Source organism: Peromyscus eremicus, chromosome 3, assembly GCF_949786415.1.
Source record: "Peromyscus eremicus chromosome 3, PerEre_H2_v1, whole genome shotgun sequence".
NCBI classification, from domain to species: domain Eukaryota; kingdom Metazoa; phylum Chordata; class Mammalia; order Rodentia; family Cricetidae; genus Peromyscus; species Peromyscus eremicus.
Genome location: NC_081418.1, coordinates 136,017,228 through 136,040,984, shown reverse-complemented (window position 1 = coordinate 136,040,984; position 23,757 = coordinate 136,017,228). Strand labels below are relative to the sequence as shown.

Here is a 23,757-nt window from a genome sequence, read left to right as displayed (position 1 = left end):
CAAACTTAGCAGTGTCCTAAGACAACTCAGATGTGGCTGCAGGGCTCTGAAGCCCTAGTGTGTGAGCTCAGAGAACCCTGCATTTCCCCTGAGTGGGGGGACTCCTGCAAGCTTTGGTGGACATTTCCAGAGAGCAAGAGAGACTAGTGGCTGGTAGCCCTTCAAAATACCTTCTGAATTTCACTGCAAGTAAAAAAATAAGTAACCTTACAATTCCCAACACCTCTGTTCTTTTTAGGGTTTAACAAGATTTAAGTTTGGGACTAAGAAAAGTGAAATTTCCTCAAAGGGCCTTGTGAATGATGAAGAAATTCACTTAGCCCCACAGTGATGGCCTCCGACTTCAAATTTGCATTGCACTTGGAGAGGATGGGGTGATGTCAGAGGACAGGTAATTGAATCCCTGGTTGGAAGAGAGTACTGATCATGTGACTAGACAGGAGCTGTGGGGTTTAGAGAAACATGACAAGAAGAGCCACAGGAGTTTCCAGACTTACCAAGCAGAGGCCTAGCCCAGAAACAGAACATGGAAAGCTTGGAAAGTCTCCTCCACTCCACTCCCACACCCTCAACTGAGACTTGACAGAACTGTCAGCCACTGGCTCAGAGGCAAAGGCTCTCCAGAGTACCTGAAAGTGACCTGCGATCATTTTAACACTAAAACAAATACAGCCTGGATGAAGATTTAAGATGCTAATGAGACATGTCATCCATGAAACTGTATCATGTAGAAGTGCCTGTCATAGAACACAGCACCGAAGGAAATGCCCACACTGTGCAAAAGAGTCCCAAAGCTTTTACTATGCAAATGACCCCACCCTGTCCTGTGTACTGCAACTACCAATTGAGTGACTAAACTCTTTCTCTGCTCTGGCCTCCTGCCTCCTTTGGAAGTTTATCTTTTTAAAAATAAATTTTCTCTCTTTCTCCTCGGTCTGTGCTCATCTCTTTGTTCCAGGACACAAGGACTCTAACACCCATATCAGGAGGTAGGAGATATCACCAAACCCACCTCTTGGACTGGAAAATTAGGCCTGACTTGTTTTGAGCATTAAGCCCAGAGACACATATGTAGCTAGCAGGCTGCTCAGTTAAGATTGGAAGCCCTACAGCTTGACTCCAGGATGTTCTCTATGTTGCTTGGTAAGGTTTGGTGGAGTTCATTCTACAGTCCTGTTTTTGATTGTGTATAGAATAGGCCTCCTTTGAAGAGTGAAGAGGACATGTCAGAATAAAAAGGGACACAACCCAGACACCATTGTTCTTCTGTTTATATATAATGATATATTATAATGCTTCTAACATGAATCGACATACTCAGCAAAATGGAGTAAAGAGGCTTGGCATACTCTTCCAAGCAAGACTATTTTAGTATCAATAGAGTTGTTGACTCAATCAATATCAATGACAATCTGAACTGGTGAAGAGGTTGTCCTGGTTTCTGGGCTTATTCCTCCTGCTAGATGTTTAATACAAGTTGGGTGCTCCACAAAATGAGTGAATAATTAAATGTGTCCACTTTCATTTCCCCACTACCTCCCTAGCCTTATGACTCTTGTGGCCCATTTCTTCAAGGGAAGTAAAGAGTTCAGTTACTTTAATGACCAAGATTTTACAATTATTCCTCTCCACCCTGTGTGAGGTGGGAACTTAGATGTCTATCTTCAGGATTCTCCACTAATCCCAGGTCTGTAATAGAAATCTCTCTATCCCCAAACTATTAATACCATTTGCTTTCCTTTGTCAGCAACATTGGCTTGTGACCATGAGGCCGCTTGTATTTCCAACCCTCTTCCTTAGAGTGTGCTCTTTGTTGTTATTGATGATGAAACCGGAGGAGACCTTGCAGGTCTATAGTTCAACCTTATATCTAAAAAAGGAAACTGTAGCAGAGAATCCTCATCCACCTTCCACCAAGCCCACCTTTAAAAATGAACTTTCATTTGCCTCCTAAAGTTATTATGACAAACTTATTTATGTTAACAAAAATTCCTCAGTAATTAGCAAACATGCTCATTAAGTCATTCATCCATGCATTCATCTGGTTATGATATACATTGAGTCCCTGTTATGCCAGGAAATATGCTGGGCTCTGGGGGATGTAGAGGTAAATGAGCCATAGCCCCTCTTCACTGCTCTTTAGAACCCAACAGGCTGGATCTGCTGAAGAGCAGATCTGTGAGCAATAACTCAGTAAGATCCCATTAGTGTGGGTACCAAACAGAATGCTAAGGGGGAGAAGCACATAGGTAATGATGATACCCAGGAGGAAGGGGAATTGGCCTGGACGACTTTGCAGAAGGAGCATCGCCTAAATCAAAGCTAAGACCAAACCCGCAACATTCAGCTCCAGAGCTTGGAATGGAAAACGCACAAGAAGGCTTGCACTCTCAAGCGTAAAGTACTTTGATAATTCTTCTATATCACATGACTTCAGGGTACTGCGGGATTTGTTCATACCTCCTGTAGCTTGGTAGATTGGTCTACTCCTTTCAGAAAGTGCTGTGTTAAAATGAACCAAAGGGGGTGGAGAGTTGGCTCAGTGGTTAACAGCGCAGGCTGCTCTTGTAGAGGAACCAGATTCAACACCCACACGGCAGCTCACAACCATCTATAACTCTAGTCCCAGGGGAGCTAGCACTTTCGCACATATATACATGCAGGCAAGGCGCTCATACACATAAAATAAATAAATCTAAAAATATTTTTAAAAAATGAACCAATGATCAGATAATGAACATATTTTTAATCATCTATTCATACTTGAGCAAATGGATCTTGATGAAACAAGACTTCAAGAGGGCACAGGAAATTGTAGACTGCATTAGAGCATTCATGCCAGTAGAAAATCTACCAAACATTCATGACAGTAGAAAATCGGGGTTATTCTGGCATGGCCAGTTGAGGGCAGCTAATCTAAGTTAGAAAGAATTTAATGAGAAACTCCTAGCTTCTAAGCCACATGTGAAATGATCAGCTATTATCAGTTATAGACCGCCAGCCTATACGTCACAGGATGGCTGTAATCTTCCTGTATGGAAACTGTGTTCTTAAATTGCAGATTTCACTCTTTCCCTTCTAGCTTGGAAGGACAAGCATTTTATTTACAGAAGAGCACAGGAGACCCAAGGAGAAAAGGCCACCATCCCGGGGCTGTGAAACCCTAAAGGGGCAGTGAGTCTGAGGCTGCGCAGCCATTCCCTAACTCCCTCCCACAGCCCCTCATCTGAACCTGCCACCCAGAGAAGTAAGATGGGCTCTTACTCATTTCCATGTATTCAGGAGTCAGCCCAGTGTATGGCTCGAGGCTGTAGTCCAGGTCCCATTGCTCTGGGCGTTTTGAGTGGTCAGGGTCACTTTCTCCAGGTTCTGTCTCATCTTTCAGCTTCCGAAAGAGTTTCTTTAGCTTCCTACAAAACAAATGCAGTAGTCACTAGAAGCCTTGGGGGACAGAATTAGTTCAGCTGAAGAAAAGGAGGAAGAGATGAAGAAAGGCACTAACGTCATCCCTGAACCAACCAAGGAGGCCTTTCATTAAGATAATAAAGAAACCGCCCTCAGCACGATACCAGAGGAGAAGGTTATCATCAACGCCACCCAGCTATGAATGCTGCAGCCTACCACAGCTACCTGCCTGTGAGACGTACTGCCGCACCAGCAGGGGCTGATGGTCTAACCCTTGTGCAGGTAATCAAAGCTGCCATGAGGTCAGGAATGCAGCAGCAATGTCATGTCTGGAAGTCAGAATCTTGGGTGTTCGTGGGAACAGGAGTTCCACAGGCTGGGGACAATGATGGGTCACAGCTGGGTTCAAGAAACAGTGAACGCTAATGATTGCACCCAGATGGTCCAGGTAGTTCATTGACCACCTCCTAATACCAGCACAAGGATGGCTTTCTTCTGACAAGAAAATGAACTGCAGAGACTCCAGGTCTAAAAGAACTCCAGTAGGGTTGGGTGGAGGGACCTGTGAGACCTTTGTGTAGACAGCTATATTGTGCCTGGAGTCAAAAGCTTGTCCGTGCTCTAGGCAGAGAGAGACCTGAAGATGTCATGGAAAGAGCAAAAGATAGCCTGGTAATAACAGCTGTTACTAGAGGCATAGTGTTAGCAAAAAGGCCCAGGAGCTTCAGGACTTAAGGGCTGAGGATGGGGTGGGGACAGAGACCTTCACAGCACAAGGAAAGAGCAGACCCAGGGGCAGAAGGCCAATGATGAGACCAGCAGAGGAGGCAGAGCAGGAAGAGGGAGGGCCTTCAAAATCTTGTAAATGTGGATTGGTTCAGGAAAGGGGTGGGGTGGGGTGGGGGGGTGCTATGTAAATCTACACACAGCTCCCAAGAGCTGGTCACTCCCAGAAGTTTCCTCTGGGTATCAGTGACCAGTAGCAAAATGACCCAGGTTTAAAAGGAATCCGACAAGTTGTATAACATACACATGGGGCTTTGGGAAACATCAGACTATGATTCTGACCCTACAATGCATTCTCTTGTTAAAATAATCCCTTTGATGTTACCCTCACCCTATCCTTTGCATCTGCTATGGTTTTTTTTTTTTTTCATGTCTTCCTTTAACGACAAGTCTCAGGAAGCTTCTGGAAGCCTCTGAGTTTTCCCACAGCTAATACTCCACAGACTGGATAATGCACCCAAAGCATGTGATCTATGGGGCCTTCTGCTTCAGGGACCTGTGCTGAAGGCAGGTCCACAGATGGCTCTTGGATGCTGGCCTCACTGAGGGAAAAGGCAGAGCCTAGCCCTACATGGGCCAAAGATGACCACATAGCCACTGCGTGTGGCTATTTCTGTCCTGACTCCCGACAAAGTTCAAGTTTGTTCCTCAGACTTAGTTCCTCGTAAGACTTCACTGTATTTGAGGAAGCAGCCCTCCTGTGATGTCTCTAAAGAGAAAGTGTTATATTTATCCATCTATACAGAAAAGTGAGAATTTATAGATTCTTATAAGAGTGTATGACAGTTGCTTGGGGATGTGACCTGGCACATTAGTAAGAACAATGATGGAGAGAGCTGTTGCTGTGGAAGGATCCATTTGTCTGTTCTTTCCATCTCAAAGTATGTCCAGGAGAGGTTCTAATATGTGGGAGAGTCGGCACTTTCTAGGGGCACATCTGTGACCCCAATACCTGGAGACTAAGGCAATAGTATGATAAGTTCCAGGCCAGCCTGGGATGTACAGTGAGACTCTGTCTCCAAGAAAGAAAGGGAAGGAGAGGGGAGGGAGGGAGGGAGGAAGAAAGGGAGTTAGGGATAAAGGGGAGGAGGGAAAGGGAGAGGAGGGTAAAGAAACAAGAAAAAAGAAAAAGGGTAGAGTGCATATGTGACACATGCAAGGCCTGGGGTTCAATTCTAAAGCGGCAAAGTCAAGGCATGGAGAGAAACTGGCATTTCTCTCTTCACACAAAAATGAAGGAACACACACACACACACACACACACACACACACACACACACTCCATCTACCTATATTATAAAGGCCTATTTACAGTTTTGCTTTAGTGTATACCAAAGCTAAATTCAAAATGAAATTGTGTCAGGGTTGTGATGGGTGTGCTATTTCAGGGGCACAACACAGTTAGATCCCAAATCTGTTTTGCATAAGCACCTATTGGAAAGCTGAGACAGTCACAGGTGAGGGAAACCCCCAACTAACGGACACAGCAAGTAAACAGCTATGTCATGTCATGTCGTGACACTCATCACGTATGAAGCTTTCTTGGAAAGCACCGTTTGTGAGCATCACTCTGAGCAGTCAGGTATGAAACCACCAGGCTTCCCCCTCAAAAGCATCTGTCCCAAGCACATTTTGCTGAAGTTAAATCTGGCCTGTCAGATTCTGATTTAATTCCTGTGGGGAAAAGGTGGATACAGGCTCTGGAGGTAAGGAACCGAAAGCTGCGAACCAAAGCCAGCAAGCTGAGAACAGAGGAGGAAGGCAGCATTTCGGAGCTGGGACCCGTCGGTCACATTTGTGAACTTGCTCCAAAGAAGCCCATGACACACAGTAATCACTTGGCTATCCAGAAACCCTGAAAATGGTTCTTCCTTCTTCTGGTGTCCGTATTTTCTAGACAGCTAAGCATTCATTTCAATCTATTTTTGTTGCACAACATATTGGAGGCAAATCTTTGTACAATAACTTTCTGCAGGTCACACACTGAGTATAAGACACAGCCTTGATATAAACCCAGATCTGTTGGCCACTATATTTCTGCTTCATGAAAGGGACGGAATACCATTGGGTATAATTTTTAACTCACATGATTTGTCCCTCACTGTCGGACTCCACGGTCATTTTTCTTTTGATTAGGAAAGATTCTTTTTAAAAAGTACTTATTTCATATTTCCCACCTATGCCTTGTATGAGGACATTGCCAGGAATTTGCATTCTGATTTTGGTCTTACCAAGCATGATCTTGAGTGGTAAGTGAAAGATTTATTAATCATAAACACAGAGATTTCATCTGACCAAGTTCAAAACACAACCTCTCAGATGATCAAGAACGTTGGGCATGCTGGCAGAATCTCTGATCCACATTCTTGAAGTTGCCTACATAATCATGCCGGGTGGCCATGTGTATCCTTTAGTAGACTGGAAACTCAAATGAAACGGTGGGGATGTAGCTCAGTGGGGCATTTGCCTGGCATGCATGAAACCCCGAGTTCAGTCCCCAGTGCCTCTAGCTGAAATGAAGGAGCATACTTTGAATCAGAGTGGCTTACATGTGGAATATGCAGAGATTAGCTTCAATCAGCAGGAGAGAGGTTCACGAGGTCCCAGGCTTGCGATGTACCTACCTCACAGATGACTATAATGACACCACATTTATCAAGAGACATAGACAGTGAGACTTAGAGAATGGACTTGCATGCAACTTCGTAAATTATTATGTAGTTGCCATTGATTAAAGTGTGGCATACTTTTAAACAGATATGCAATAAGCATAAATGAGAAAATTGAATTTTCAAAGCAAGCCAGCACATGGTTTTTTTCATCTGCCAGGAAGCTGATGGACAGAGAACATGCCAACACACTGTCACACATATGCCTGGGCTGTTTTCTCTCTGAAATTATTAAAGTCTTCTGAATCCAGAAATAATGCACTAAGTGGTAGATAAGATGTCCAGGAATGGAAACATGGGCATCTTATGCCTATAAGCTGTCTACGGTTTCACCCACAAGAGAACAGCAATGCCCGAGAAAGACAGGTGTCTTCTCCAGATGTTTGGTTGACATGAAGACTTTGCTTGGCAGCTGTGCTGGAGAACTTAGTTGCATAGCTTCAAAGGGACCAGATGTGGCTTTAGCATCATCTGTGTGTACTCTGGATGTTGGTCTACAACAAATGCTGTCTCTAAGATGCTGTGTGCCTACAGAATAAAATACATCTGTTTCTCTAGCTTTAATTGACTATCACTGAATGACTGTTAGTCAGAAAATAAGAACAGAATAAAACTTTAAGATTTGAATTTCTATCACTGAGTGACTGTTAGTCAGAAAATAAGGATAGAATAAAACTTCAAGATTCAAATTTATTGAGGTTGCTAGTCTTACTGATAATTGGAAGCTTGTTTAAGAGGAGAGGTTGAATGGGACACCCAGATATTGATGTTCTCACCAATCCTCCTCTAAGAAAAAGCACTTAAAAGTGCCATGTAAGATTGCCCCAATATGTCAGCAGAAAAATGTTTTTGAGTGTTCTGCCTAATAAAGTGTTGTCTTAGGGTTTCTGTTGCTACAACAAAACACCATGATCAAAACGCAAGTCAGGGAGGAAAGGATTTATTCAGCTTGCACTTCCATAGCACTGTTCATCATCAAAGGAAGTCAGGACAGGAACTCAAAAAACAGGGCAGGAACCTGGAGGCAGGAGCTGATGCAGAGGCCATGGAGGAGAGCTGCCTACTGACTTGTTCCTCACGGCTTGCTCAACCTGCTTTCTTGTAGAAACCAGGACCAACTACCAGTCCAGAGATAGCACCACCCACAAGGGGTTGGGCCCTTCCCCATCAATCACTAATTAAGAAAATGCCCTACAGGCTGGCCCACAGCCTGATCTTATAGAGGCATTTTCTCAATCGATGTTTCCTTCTCTCAGATGACTATAGTTTGTGTCAAGTTGACATAAATCTAGCCAGCTCAATGATGAAAGCTGTGTAGAAGACTGGCATGTCAACATTGTGAAGAATGCTGATGGTTCAAATCCCTGGGTGTACGGTTCTTATTGAAAAAGATGTTCTTCCCAAAAAACTAAAGGTTCTCCACTAGAATTTCACCTCTATAAATGTGTTTCTAAGGACAAGCAGTAACCTGGGGACCTCTTAAAGAGTGACAGATTCCCCTAACTCCACGGAAGTAGATGGTTTTGATATGATACTTATATAAAGAAAGAGGTTGGCCTATTTTTTTCCCACTAAGCCTATTCAATCCAATGAACCCAGGACTGGGTGCCATTTACACTTTTGAAAAATGGTCTAGCTCCTGTCATTGGCATCTCCCTTCATGTCCCAAAGGCCTTGACTGGAGAAATGCCATCTTGGAGATCTAGCTCCTTCATCTGTAGCACCTCTGGGTCATGACGTGCTTGAGATAAGAGCAGAGTGAATGTGTTGTTTGTTCAGAAAGGATATTCATACTGAAGGAAAGAGGTTCTTCAATGAAAATAATGACAGACCATCCTCTGAGAAGCAATAGTGATACAGGCACACACTAGAATAAACCCTGCTGATTTTGAAGTTGCTTTGATACTCAGACTACTGACTTTCAAAGTCCTGATGGCATTTGGATTATATAGCGAGCACTCAGTCATGTGGAGAATATACTCCTACCCAAATCTAAGCTGTAAGAAGATGAGAGCCATTTCACATGCTCTTTCCCTCCACATCTAAGGCATAGGAACCAAGAAGTGGCACCAGGGGCATTCCCTCCAGTCTTGGGAAGTATGGACAGCGTCATTCCTGGTCATGTTGCACAGCCTGAGTCTCTTGGCTCTTAAAGAATATTCTAGTGGCCACTTTATATTTAAATGGATTTCTTTGCTGCTTAAACCAGCCAGAGGGAGTTCCAAGGCCTGCAATTAAGAATCTTGGGCAGAGCCCTAGTGTGATGGTACACACTTTTAATCCTAGCACTTGGGAGGAAAAGGTGGGTGGATGTCTGAGTTCAAGGCCAGCCTAGTCTACAGAGGGAGTTCCAGGAGAGCCAGGACTACACAGAGAAACACTGTCTGGAAAAACCCAGAAGAAGAAGAAGAAGAAGGAGAAGAAGAAGAAGAAGAAGAAGAAGAAGAAGAAGAAGAAGAAGAAGAGGAGGAGGAGGAGGAGGAGGAGGAGGAGGAGGAGGAGGGGGACAAGGAGGAGGAGGAGGGGGAGGGGGAGGGGGAGAAGGAAGGAGAAGGAAGAAAAGGAGAAAGAAGAAGAGGAGGAGGAGGAGAAAGAAAAAGAAGAGGAGGAGGAAGAGGAGGAGGAGGAGGAGGAATCTCATTATCTTGGGCAGTAAACACACAAATTTAGTTGGAAAGAAAGAGATGAACAGCTCTTCTTTCCTGGAAGATTCCTCGGAAGCAGAATGAACATGATAAACTATAGCAGGGAGACAAGACTCACCACTGCAGGAGCATGGTATCCTGCAAGAGAAAGGTCAGTTTTATCGGTGTTCCAGACACCTGGCCCAGCCCATTAGAGTTATCCCTGCTCACCTCTGGCACTCCCTAGCTTTGTGACAGTGGGCTAGCTAAAAAATAGCTCTGAAAATAATTCCTCTTTAAAATCACCAAGAACTAGAAAGGAGGGCTGGGCTCTTCTGCTAAAGTGTGAGGACCAGAGTTCAATCCCCAGATCTGATATTGAAAGGCAAGTGTGGTAGCTTCTAATAACAGCACTGGGAGAGAAGACACGGTCAGATTCCTACCACTCACCGGCAAGCCACCCTCTCCTCCTCAGGAGCCCAGTCCAGTGAGAGACCCTGACTCAAAAAACAAGGCGGAGAGCCTCTGAGAAACAGGTTTCCCCTGACCTCCACATACACTCACACACACGTACACCTGCACATACAAACACACACACAAATCAAGGAAAGAAAAACCAAGAGACCAGAAGGGAAAGACAGAGGATATACATTTTTGGACGACTAGATCAATTTTTGCTTGTTTGCTTGTTTTGTTTCATTTCTGTTTTAGTAGCTGTCAATAACTTTTCATGACCATTTCAATCTATAAAATGTATATAAAACCCCTGGGGCTTTACCAGCTGTTCATGCCTCCCCTCTTAAGGTCCTGTATCCCACATTCTGTCATCAGAGTTTCTTAAATGACTTCATCAGACTTTCCTATTCATCGAACCTACTCAACAGGAGGACAAATACAACAAAACTTTTGTGCACTTTGGGGTCTGGTTTATCTCTCAGCTCTGCCCTTTATTTCCATGTGTATTTGAGCAAGTGGTAAATCACTCTGAGCTCAAACATCTCAGCTTAATTGGGAAACAAAGAGAGTAGAAGACAGTTGCTGCCTCACAGAAAGGGATGAATGACCAAGTTATATGCAAAGGGGAGAGGCTATGAAAGTGTGCTGAAAGTCTGGCCCTTCTCCAAAAGAGACCGCGAATCGGTCACTACGTACGGGACTCCAATCTCAAAGATATTGTTCTGGATCAGCTGCTTCCCCAACATGATGATGCTGAGCTGGATGCAAAGCTCCATGAGGCAGCCTCCCGGAGCACACTGCAGGGGAGAGGGCAGAGACAGGAGCAGTCAGACCAGGCAGGCTCCAGAGAAATACATATCACTGTGATGGGGTAAGAATAGGCCAAGCTGGGGGTGACCTATGAACTGCTGGCCAGGCATGAATGCCAGAGACTGTACTTACCTCTTCCATGCGGTAACCATCGAACACATAGACGTAGCTTCCAGGTCTGCCCACAAACCTGAAAGAAAAAGGTGTGCGCAGAGTCAGAGGAAGCAAGGCCACTGGAGCATTTGCCCTCTTGGTGAAATAGCTGTCACTCAATGTCCTCTTTTAATAAACTGGCTGCCGGGGGTGGTGTGTGTGTGTGTGTGTGTGTGTGTGTGTGTGTGTGTGTGCGTGCGCAGGGGAGAGCATCCCAAATCACACAAGGACAGGAGTTCACACTGGTTATCTGCTAGCATGTATTTGTAATACTTATGGTCCAGTTCCCAATGCAGCCAGGTTTCTGGGCATAGCAGGAGAGCTGGGCAGGGGATGAGGCTGAATGTGGTGAGGGGCTGGGATGGTGTGTGTGTGTGTGTGTGTGTGTGTGTGTGTGTGTGTGTGTGTGTGTGAGAGAGAGAGAGAGAGAGAGAGAGAGAGAGAGAGAGAGAGAGAGAGAGAGAGAGAGAGGTGTTCTGAGTGCCTCTCGCCTCTACTGGTGTCAAGGACTGAATTTGAATTGCGATTCTTTGGTAAGCTCTTATGATTTGCCAGGAAACCAAGGGTGAGTCTGACCAAAGGTGCAGGGATCTTTCCTTCAATAAAGAAGGCATCTTGCCTTTTTACTGAAAATATTCTAAGGAAGGGAAGCAGCCTGCCCCATTCCTCTTCTGAAGAGAATGTATTTTATTGAGGGAGGTGGACCCTGGGCAGGTAGTGGAAGTAGTGAGGCGGAAGCCAATCACAGAGCGAGGCAGACAATCACAAGCCAATCACAGAGCCAGGCAGAAGCCAATCACAGAGCCAGGCAGACAATCACAAGCCAATCACAGAGCGAGGCAGACAATCACAAGGCAATCACAGAGCGAGGCAGAAGCCAATCACAGCAAGGCAGACAATCACAGGAGTCGGTGTCCTTCAAACGTGAACCACTTGAAACTCTACTCATCCAAGCAATACCGCTGAGATCATTTTCTATGAAGTCTTCTTGTTTCTGATGATAACGAAGCCTTTTCTTTTCCTTTCTCTCCCTTTCCCTTCACTTCCCTTCTTTCTTTTCCATGCTGGGGATTGAACCTACGACTTCGCATGTGCTAGACAGGTACTATACTGCTGGAGTCCATGCCCAGCTCCTCCTCCTCATTTTTTCCTGTATCTCTTACTGTGTCATTTATCACAGATTACAGTAGTGCTGTGGCCAAGATTAGCCCTTCAGTGTACTACAAATCTAAGAGTCAGGACCGTTCTGTCTGCAATGCCATGTGTATGCAATTTGCCTTGCCTATGAAATCTAGATAGAAATATCAGTAAAGTATAGATTCATCAATTTGGGCAGTATCTTGGCTACTATAATTTCATGAGAGCTAAAAGCAGAGGTCTTAGAAAGGAGTTTGTGTCTAGGGGATACAAACACATCTAACAAAAAAAAAATTAACACATGGATAATGAACATTTGTGGCACTGCATAAGCTCCAAGGAAATCGACCTGATGTAATAACTTCAAGTCTGGTAGGAAATTTCCTTGCAGGTAGCCAACCAGCCTGACCTGCCACACACACATGTGCACAAATGTTTATTAGGAGCGATTTTACACCCAAATCTATTATATAATAAAGAATTTTAACCGGTGTATGTGGAAGAACTTGTGATCCTAGCTCTAGGGAGGCTGAGGCCAGCTGATCGCCAAGTGAAGTCAAGCCTGAGATATATAATGCGTTTGGGGATAGTCCAGGCTACATAATGAGAGTTTGTCTCAAGAAAAAGAAATCAACATCAGAGAAAATCCTTATCCCTTGTCATTGGTTCTTAGGAGGAGCCTCTAAATTCTTAGAACTTCCACGAAGCATCTCTGTTATTCATTATGGGCTCTTGGGACTATTGCTTGAATTTAAGCTATTGGGGTAATCCCAGCACTCAGGCAGAGGCAGGCAGATCTCTGTGAGTTCAGGGCCAGCCTGGTCTACAAAGCGAGTTCCAGGACAGCCAGAGCTGTTACGCAGAGATACACTGTCTCAAAAACGTGTGTGTGTGTGTGTGTGTGTGTGTGTGTGTGTGTGTGTGTGTATGCTAGTGAGTTTACTCAGGATGAAGACAGGTGATGCCAGGGACCAACCATGTAGCTGGGACTTTGAGCCATTGGACAGTAATCTGCTCTCGGTGGGGAAAGGAGACAAGAGTCTGAGTTCAATCTCATGGTATAATCACATGATTGAAGTGTGCCTAAGTAAAGAGCTCTTGGGTGAGCTTGGTTGAAGCACATGGATGTTCCAGGAGGGTAGTGAATCCCCAGGATATGGCTGTTTCAGGATCAGGACCCTCTGAGACGTCAGTCTGTGAGCTGCTGTGAGCTCCTGTTTGCTGTTTTGGATTACTCCCCCTTTACTACAATAACTCTGTGACTGTGAGTATTGCACATTCTTGAATTCTGTAAGTTATTCAGTGAATTATAGAATTAGAGGGGGCAGTAAGAACCCTGGAATTCTTAGCAAATGTCCTGAGTGCCAAGAGCTTGTGGCTGGTATGTGAAGTGAGGCAGTCAGTGAAGTAGAGTGCCCTTCATCTGTGAAGTCAACTCCAGGCAGGCAGCACCAAACTTCACTGTGCAGCCCTGCAGCCTCTGGCTACACAAACACACACACACACACACACACACACACACACGCATGCACGCACGCACGCACGCACGCGCGCACACACATGCACACGCGCACGCACACACACACACACACACGCACACGCACACAATCCTCTTTGGCCTTGTTCTCAAAGGCAATGCCTTCTAAGAGCCTCCCTTCAGGGTCTTGGCTCAAATTCTTGTGTCGTTGTCATGGATATTTGATGCTTAGGATGCAAATTCACTTCTTCCTGAACAGCCAGTTGGGTAATAGTTCACCCCAGCCAGCAGGAAGAACAGGCTGAGGATGACTACAGGAACTTGTCCTGAGAGTGAAGACCCAGTCAGGAGCGCACTGGGCAAATTGCCTCTCTCCAGGTGCCACTGTCTTACTCACCTCCCCTTGAAAAAGGCCACATAGAAGATGGGGGAGTAGGCGTTGACAAACTTTAGCAAGAAAGCTTTGAGGATCAAGCGTTCTTCAAAGGTCTGCTCTGTTTTCGGGACCTCTGCAAGGGAAGAATAAAGTCCATGAGACTGAGATGAGAGGGTTTTTTCTTTTCCTTTAAGAGTGTGTGTGTGTGTGTGTGTGTGTGTGTGTGTGTGTATACACGCGCACACGCATGCGCATGCAAGTGCAGGTACCCTCAGGGGGCAGAAGAGGCCATCACATCCCTTGAAGCTGGAGTTACAGGAGGTTGTAAACTACATGATGTGGATGCTGGAAAGCAAACTCCAGTTCTTTGCAAGAGCAATATGTGCTCTTAACTGATGAGTCACCTCTGCAGCCCAGAGGTAAGAGTTTTGACCTTGACATGAGTCACTGTCTCCCAAGTTACAACTTTGGGGCAGAATCCACGTGACCCACCTCTCTGGCACATGAGAGCTGGATGGATTCATCTGGGAGACACCAAACAGTTCACTGGATAATCTGAGGTTACACAGGGTAAAAGGTACATAAGATCTTCACCTCACTCTTTCTACTGCCCCCCTCCTGGCCTCCTAAGACATGGACTCATTCAGAACTCCACAGACAAGAGCTTGAGCAGGGAGAGCTTGGGGACCCCACCCTTACTTAGTCCAGGGGAAGTCAGCCAGGCTTTATATATAATTCCCATAAAATGTCACCCAAAAAAAAAGTTTCAGGCCAAAAGGGCTTAGAGTTGATAGGGCATCTGAATTGGTTTATCTCCTCCTCCATCTTTACCAGGAAGGTGTTTATCTGTAAGATCTAGGGAAGGCTGAGAGGCATCCTGATCGTCCACTCAAATGAAGAAAGGCCACCAAAGAAGGCAAAGAGAAAAACATGGCTGAGCCTATGTCTCAAACCCATATGTCACAGCCCCATGACATGTATTCTATCATGTCCCAGCAGAAAAGTTGGTCAACATCTTTAGCAGAGCCCTGAGGAGACTAGGCAGAAACCTCTCTGATGCCTTCAGAAGACTGAAGATGCCGAGAGACTCTTGAGAAAAGTGTGGCATGCTTTGGTGGAGACTCTACAGACTGGGACAAATGAGTGAGCTGGTGAAAGTGGGCATGGGATGTTGTTAATCCATTTGTGAGCTGAATAAGAAATTATGAACTAGTTAAATTACCAAAAAAAAAAAAAACCCAGAAAACCATTTCTTACCATTCTGGGTACTTGAAGGGCAAGATCAAGGTAGACTTGGTGCCCTTCCATGACCCTTGCCTCATCCACAAGTCCTTGCACTCTTCAACACTCAGGCTCAATCTCCTCCCAGAAGGGCCTGCTTTCAGCTCTATAGGAAGCACCTCACTGCTGTGTCCCAGGATGCTGGGAGAGCTAGTCATCTCCTGGGACCTTTTTTGTAAGTTCACTTACAAAGGCACAGCTTCATGACCTAAATCATCCCTTCTCAAATGCCCCACATCCTAACACTGTCATCTTGGTGATTAGGATTTGTGCTGAATGGTTTTATGTCACCTTGATACAAGTTAAAGTCATCTGAGAGGAAGGAATCTCAATTAAGAAATTTCTCCATAAGATCAGGTAGTAAGGCAGGCCTTTCTTAATTAGTGATCAATGGGGGAGGGCCCAGCCCATTGTGGGTGGTGCCATCCCTGGGCTGGTGGTCCTGGGGTCTATAAGAAAGCAGGCTGAGCAAGCCATGATGAACAAGCCAGTAAACAGCACTCCTCCATGGCCTCTGTATCAGCTCCCGCCTCCAGGTTCCTGCACTGCTCAAATTCCTGTCCTGACTTCCTTTGGTGATGAACTGTGATGTGGAATTCTAATAAACTGTTTCCTCCCCAACTTGCTTCTTGGTCATGGTTGTTTCATTGAAGCAATAGAAACCCTAACCAAGACAGAATTTCAATAGGTGAATTTGGAGTTGGGGGGGGGGTCCCAAATAGTAGAATCATAACATGGCCATATTCTTCAGGGTCGTGACCAACCTGGCATCACGTAGGATGGTAAGTATAAAAGTGTGCTGAGCCCAGGGCACAGTGCCAAAACCACACACAGGATGCATCTAACTTGTAGATATACAATCTGCATAGGAATAGTTGAACTGAGACCCTGTCCTCTTCCTCTGGTATGACCTTCCCTGACCTTCTCCTCAGGTACAAGTCCTTGCATTCTTCAACACTCAGGCTAAATCTCCTCCCAGCAGTTTTTCTAGATGTCTTGAATTGGTGTCTATTTTTTCTATTTTCTTATATGGACTTGATATCTTCCTATATTAATTACCAATATCTATGCCCTTTAAAAATTAATAATACTATTAAAAATAGTATTATTGTCCACACCTATTTAATAGATCTCTGAACATCTAAAGATGGAAGCAGGTAGTTTGTGAGGACACATGGTAAGACGGGATGGTGGGAAAGAAAAGGGAGGGAAGATATATGAATAGATTTTTTTCCCTAACAGGTTGATGTCTGCAGGGATTGCATGGTCCCCAGGCAGTGAAACTGTGGAAGATGAGGAGGTGTGGCCTTGTTGAGGGCGGTGCAGCACTGGGAGTGGGCTTTGGGGTTTCAGAAGCCCACTTGAGGCCCAGTCTCTCTCTCCTGACTGCTAGCTATGGATCAGAATGTAAGACTCGCAGTTACCACCGGGTGGTGGTGATACATGCCTTTAATCCCAGCTCTTGGGAGGCAGAGGCAGGCAGATCTTTGGGAGTTCGAATCCAGTCTGATTTGCAGAGTGAGTTCCAGGACAGCCAAGGCTACACAGAGAAACCTTGTCTTGAAAACAAACTAACAAACCAACAAACAACTCCTAGTTACTGCTCCATGATGATCATGGACTAACCCTCTAAAACTGCAAGCAAGCTCCTAATTAAATGCTTTGTTTTATAAGTTCCTTTGGTCATAATATCTCCTCCAGCAATAGGACAGTGACTAAGACAATATTGTAGGACATGGAGGCACTGACACCTTCTATAGAACTGTATGCAACCAGAGGATATCCAGGGACAGAGCTATCCCAAGCCATCAGTATGAATAGGAACTATACGATGATCTGCTGGAGGGTAGCTCAAATGGACATACATGGCATACAAGAATGTTTGTTCCATTTCACCAAGACATGGTCTCTGCGGGAGAAATTAGGCTGCTAGAAAACTCAGTGGGACATACTTACAATAGCACTACTTTCTTGTTGTTGTTGTTGTGTTTGTTTTTTTCATATCTTTCATTGCTCAAGGCTTTGTTTAGGACATAATTGCATTTGATATTTTGTTGTTTGCCTTTTGGGATAGGATCTCACTTTTTAGCTCAAGATGGTCTGGAACTCAAGATATAGTCTAGGATGGCATCAAAATAATGATCTCCCACCTCAGCTGCCTATATACTGAACTTTTAGGCCTGTACCACCATGCCCATCTCTTTCCCTCTCTTTCAAATATGGTGGTGGCAATAGTTGTCTCACCTAAGAGACAGGTATTCTGTGAGTCATATGAGTAAACGCACAGCATACACATTATATATGTACATGATAGCACACACTTTTAACTCTAGCACTCAGGAGGCATAGGTAAAAGAATCTCTGTGTGTTCCAGATCAGCCTGGTCTACATAGTGAGTTCCAGGGTTACACAGTGAGACTGATTCAAAAATAAAACACAAGGGTGACAGTAGGGAGTCGAACCATGGATCACAAGAGTGCACCTCCAGGTATTGTATTTGCATGAGGAGACCATGCTCTTGAGTGAGATGAGACAGACATGGGCTGGGTCCATAGAAAATTATTTTCCTCTTCCTGGATAGACTTTAGCTGTAAATAAATTGTGGCCTGTCTTAGTTCCTCTTCCTGTTGCTACGATAAAATATTCTGACAAAAGCAACTGAAGGGAGAAATGGTTTATTTTCGATCACAGTTCAAGGGTACAGTCCATCAAGGCAGGGAAGTAAAGATAGAGAATTACACTTCCTTCAGCCATCGGGGTAATAAAGCATGCTGCGGCTCTACTTCACAGTCCAATGTCCTATCCAGGGAATGGTGCCACCCACAGTGGGTGGCTCTTCATGTTTCAATGACCACAATGAAGATAATCCCTCACAGGCTTATTCAGAAGCCTGTCTCCTGGGTGATACTAGATTCTGTCAAGTTGACATTTTAACACTGTCACATGACCTGTGAGATGGAAGCCTTTGCCTTTGACATCATTTGCTCCTAAAGTCTACAGAGTACAGCAACTGACCTAGAGGAGAGATTCCGGAACTCTGAATGCCCAGCCAGAAGGCTGAAACATCTGGTAGAACAGCTATGGGAGCATGCTAAGTCATGGAGGTTTATAACGTCTTAATGGAATGTGTTCCAGACATGCTCAGCCTGACAAATGCAGGCCTGGTGCAACTACGAAAGCCAGAAGTCCTGAGATACAGGTTTGCTGTTGTTTGTAGATGGCGGGTCCCCCAAAGGCTCTCGTGTTGAAGGTGCATCCTCTGGCTGGTGGGTCTAACCATGAAGAGGTGACTGGATCTCAAGGACACAAACTTCATCCATTGGTAATACATGGACCAGTTCATACTGGATAGGCTATTATGGGGTGGGCCTAGTTGTAGATGTCACTGGAGGCATGTCTTGGAAGGATGCCTCCCACTCGGGCCCTTTCTTGTCTATCTGTCTCTGCCCATGCTGAGTTTGGATCCTTAGCACCCATGTCAAAAAGCCGAGTTAGGTGTCATGATTCAATAACCCTAGGACAGGCAGGCGAATCCTAGGCGCTGGCTGGCCAGTCAGTCTAGCAAATCAGTGAGCTGCAAGTTCAGTGAGAAACCTTATCTCAAAATACAAGATTTAATTTAATAACCTCAAAATATAAGAATAATGGAGGAATACATCTCTCACCACCCTCTCAATGCTCACACTATGTATACCTATTTTCACATGCTCACAGAGTGGGGAGTGGGGAAGGGGAAATCATGGATCTGTCCTCAGGGCTGGTGTGCTACATAACTGAATCCGGGCATAGTGATTTATATAGAGACCATCCATAGTGTCTGTTTGTAGCCAGTGTTCAAATAAATAAAAAAAAAAGACTGAGGTGAGACACAGATAGTGGACAGGAAGAGGAGGAGAAACAAGAAGGAGAGGGAAGGGAGGGGAAGAGGAGAAAGAAAGGGAGGTGAAGGAGGGGAAAGGCAAGGAGGGGAGAAACAGAAGAAAAAAAAACTTTTTGACACAATGGATTTTCCTCTAAAAAAAAAAAAGAGCTTGAGCCTCTGCCCAGTGTGTCTGCAGCATTCAGTTCAGAGGTAAGCAACCCTCAACTCCTCTCTCTGAAATAGTTTCGGGTAAGAAAATTAAAACAAATGTCACCTAAAAATAAGTAATGAGACCCGGGGGTCTAAAAATTTGGAATGCTTATCTTGTGACTATGTGTAGAAGAGGATTAGGCTGAGGTAAAGAGCGACACGTGTCTTTAATTTCCTTTTATAATCCCCTTTGAACTGACTATGCTCAGATCTCTCGGTCCCTACAGGAATTTCCTCTATGTTCTCTGGTTTAAAAAAAATAAAAAAGGAATCTGGTGTTTTCAGAGCTCTTGGCTCCAGCCAGCAACGAATGGTTCTTTCTCCACACTGACAAATCACGGGCTTGGCAATTATTTATTAGTTTTATTTTTAAAAGCAGCCTGCACTAGGCTTTTAGGGCTGTGCACCACCATAAATAATGGGCATTTCCAATAAACAGTTCAAATCTACTTGATTGGCCACTAAATCACTTGGGTTCCCCACCTTGGGAAGCCCTGTGGCCACAGGGAGCATTTGAGTGAGCCTTGTAGGGAGGGAGAGCCTCAGGGAAGCTTGGAGTAATGGGGCGGGGCTGGGGGACAATGCTGGGTACTATGGTCAGGCTTTTGAATCTTTCAGAAGCCAACACAGGGAGCTACACCTGCCTGTCACAGAGACCACTGTGTGCCAGGAAATATGAAATGCAGATTCTCAGAGTTCATACATGGGTGGGAAAATGTGTATGGGTCGCCCACAGCCATCCGTGTGTCAGGTCACTGGGCAGGATCCACTCATAAGACTCTGGTGTCTGAATCTGGGACTCATGAGAAAACAGTCCAAATGAAATGTCCTTAGATCCCGTCGCTATGGGGACTTAAGGGATCGTCCAATGTTGACAGGGTGAGAAGGAAAGCTAGTCATAATTTCACCCCCTTGAGAGGGCCTATGAAGGTGGATTAGAGACCATCTGAAGGGGTCACCTGTTCTCAACTCATGGAGCAGAGTTCCTACAGGACTTCATCTAGAACCAGGAGGAGACATCTGACAGGATTCAAACACAAGATCTTTACCCACCACACACCCACACATACACTCCCACCCCACACCCCCCAAACCCTATCCCCCCCCCACACCCCTACCTCCCCATCCCCACTCCCAGCCTGCTACCCCTGGCTTAGTAAGTGTCAACCTCTGCTGCCTTGTGTCACTAAAACACTTGAGTGCTAATGACCCAGCTGTAAACTGCCTTGGATGATAATTAGTGTGAAAGCCCAGGTTAGTCCCAGGGGGCCAACTTAGGACTCAAAGTCCCCAGAGCTCCCTCCTAATCATCTGGGAGTATCACAGCCAGCAAGAAGATGCCTGGCACACAATCTTGGGAAAGCTACATCCTGTACCTGGTCTCTCCAGCAGCCCAGTCAAGACAGCAATAAAACAAAAACAGGAAGATGCCTCCGTATGTTTCGGCTGGGGCAGCCCTGGCGCTGTGGCTTCAGAAGCATGGAAGGTCTAAACACGTGTGGCTGGACCTGGAAGCTCCTCTCTCTGCGTCTCTCCCAGGGTGGTTGAGCTTTCCTGATAGTGTAACCGGCGGGTCTGCCCTCTGTCCCTGTAGGTAGTGGGTAGGTGCAGGGACTGGCTGGGTCTCAGTGTGCAATAGTGTTGCCTTGCCATCAGAAGAGAACCACCTCTGGGGAAGCCACCAGCTGGGCAATTAGGCAGCCAGCTGATTGGCTGAGGGAGCTGAGATTGCCTCAACTCGTGTTCCCTGCTGTATGTAGTTCAGGGAGCACTGACTGGCAACCTCTCAGCTGAAGTCCAGTGAAGGTGAAGGGCATCCTCAAAAAGCGCAGCACCTCACCAGTCCCACAGCATGGAGGGGCTTCTCTGTTATGCTACTAACTTGCACTTTGGAGAGGCCAGGCCACTGTCTAACCATACTATGTGGTATAGCAGTGAGTCTCGGAGCAAGGGTTATCACATCCTAGGAGCCCCTTGCTTTAGTGGATGCTGTGTTGACACTCTCTCTTACCCAGCCGGAACCAGGACGAAGGGCATGATTCTACTAAAGATGTTACTGGCAATGAGGAAGCATGGAGGGGACATGGTGTCACAGGCCCTTATCCTAGATGGGCTGTAATTATGAAGGGGTGCACTTCTCCAGACATGTGGGAAAACTAGGGGGAGGCAGGGAGTCAGTACCCCAGTTCAAAACTCCCTGCTGCTCCGGTACTAGGAAGCAAACATCGGGCTACTTGTATACCAGCTCTACCATTGAGCTCTGCCATTGAGCTCCAGCCTCAACACTGTTTCTACATTTTTCTTTTCTTTTCTTTTCTTTTCTTTTCTCTTCTTCCTTCCTTTCTTTCTTCCTTCCTTTCTTCCTTCCTTTCTTCCTTCCTTTCTTCTTTCCTTTCTTCCTTTCTTCCTTCCTTTCTTCCTTCCTTCCTTCCTTTCTTCCTTCCTTCCTTCCTTCCTTCCTTCCTTCCTTCCTTCCTTCATTTTCTTTTTTTGTTTGTTTTTTGTTTTTGTTTTTGTTTTTTTGAGACAGGGTTTCTCTGTGGAGCCCTGACTGTCCTAGAACTCGCTGCATAAACCAGTGTGTTCTCGAACTCAGAGATCCACCTGCCTCTGCCTCCTGAGTGCTGAGATTAAAGTGTGCACCACCACTACCACCCTGCTTCTTTTTACTTTTCATTTTGAGGTAAGGTGTCATTAAGTTGCCCAGTTTGTCCTTGAACTCATGATCCTCCTGCCTCAGCCTCCCAAGTTGCTATGATTACAGGCTTGTGCTGCCTGGCCCGGTGTGTGTGTGTGTGTGTGTGTGTGTGTGTGTGTGTGTGTGTGTGTGTCTGTGTGTGTCTCTGTGTGTGTGTGTGTGTGTGTGTGTGTGTGATCACTAACTAATAGGAGAGACTTGGGCTTCTGTGCTTAAGTGAGAAAATGAAGATGTGTTGGTTGACTAGTTCCACTTATAGAGAGTAATTGGGGAGTTGTATGTCAGGGGGGTCACAGAAGAAAACAAAACAAAAAATGAATGTAGGAAAGGGTTTTGTAGGAAGGGGTTGACAGGGGAGGGGGATGGAAAAAAATCATAAAGCATTTCATACATATACACATGTATGAAGTCATCAAATAGCAAATTTAATTAATAAGTCTTAAAAAAAGAAAGAAAGAAAGAAAGAAAGAAAGAAAGAAAGAAAGAAAGAAAGAAAGAAAGAAAGAAAGAAAGAAAGAAAACCAAAGGCACAAATGAGACTGTCATTCTGGCTGCCATCTGTGTCTCTGCATGCACACCTGATCTCAGCTGAGACCCCCAAGCACACAGCCCAGTGTCTGCTCTGACAGGATGAAGGAGTGACAGGACCCAGGAAGGCTCCCCAGACTGCATGTCAAGTGCCTTCTGGAGAAGGAGCAGGTCATACAAAGAAGGTGGATCATAGACCAACTGCTGTGGAGGAAAGATGGGTCCAAAGAATCGAGCGGTGATGATATCTGAAGTAGCATAAGAGTGGGTACACCCCAGCAAGGAGCTGTGACCCTAGAGCTCACACGCGTCCAGCTGCAAATGCTGTCAGCAAGGCTGGGCACCGAGACAGCGAGGCTGTAGAGAGCTGTGCTATGGCAGACTCAAGCCATCTCAGTGCACGCATGTGACAGGCCCAGCAGCAGCTCAGCCCACACTTGACCACTCACTTCTAAGAAGGATGCAAAATGAACTGAATCAGCTTCTTAAGAAAAAGAATTTAGTTATTCAGTGTGTGTGTGTGTATGTGTGTGTGTGTGTGTTTGTGTGTGTGTGTGTGTGTGTGTGTGTGTGTGTGTGTGTGTGTGTGTGTGTGTATACAGATGCCCACAGATACCAGAAGAGGGCATGGGATCCCCTGGAGCTAGAGTTACAGAAGGTTGTGAGCCACCTAACGTGAGTGCCCAGAACCAAATGTAGGTCCTCTGGAAGAGAAACAAGCAGTTTTAACTGTTGAGCCAACTCTCCAGACCCCTCTTTCAAATTTTAAAAATTTTGTGTGTGTATCCATGCACACACATGTGTGTGCATATATGTGTGTGCTACATGTGGGTGTGTGGGTACATGCACCCATATGCACACATGCAGAAGACAGAGGAGGATGTCAGATGTCCTCCTCTCTCACTCTCTCCCTATTCCCCTAAGACAGGATCGCTCACTGAACTAGAAGCTTATAGTTTCAAATAACATGGTGTCATGGTTTGGAAAGTAGTGGCCCCTATAGGTTCATGTATTTGAATTCTTAGTCACCAGAGAATGGAACAGCTTGGGAAGGATTAAGAGGTATGGCCTTGTTGGAGGAGGTGTGTTACTGTGAGTGGGCTTTGAGGTTTCAAAAGCCCACACAGCCCCTCTCCCCTTCTCTTCCCTTGCTGCCTGCAGATCAGGATGTAAAACTCTCAGCCTGTCTTCTTCCCACCATGACGATCATGAATGAACCCTCTGAAACTATACGTGTGTTTTTTTTTTCACAAGTTGCTTTGGTCATGGTGTCTCTTCACAGCAA

General features: G+C 45.4%; 1 protein-coding gene across 3 annotated transcripts in view; it reads right to left on the bottom strand.

Moving 5' to 3' along the window:
• The window catches only part of Ano2 (anoctamin 2), a 333,798-nt gene that overhangs the window by 40,810 nt on the left and 269,231 nt on the right, over positions 1 to 23,757 (bottom strand). For all 3 annotated transcript variants that reach the window (XM_059258640.1, XM_059258638.1, XM_059258639.1), the window contains 4 exons: positions 13,915 to 14,026; positions 10,883 to 10,940; positions 10,637 to 10,737; positions 3,265 to 3,410 (listed from right to left, as the gene is read on the bottom strand). In XM_059258640.1, coding sequence (XP_059114623.1) covers positions 3,265 to 3,410; positions 10,637 to 10,737; positions 10,883 to 10,940; positions 13,915 to 14,026 — 417 coding nt within the window. The remainder of the gene's footprint in view (positions 1 to 3,264; positions 3,411 to 10,636; positions 10,738 to 10,882; positions 10,941 to 13,914; positions 14,027 to 23,757) is intronic.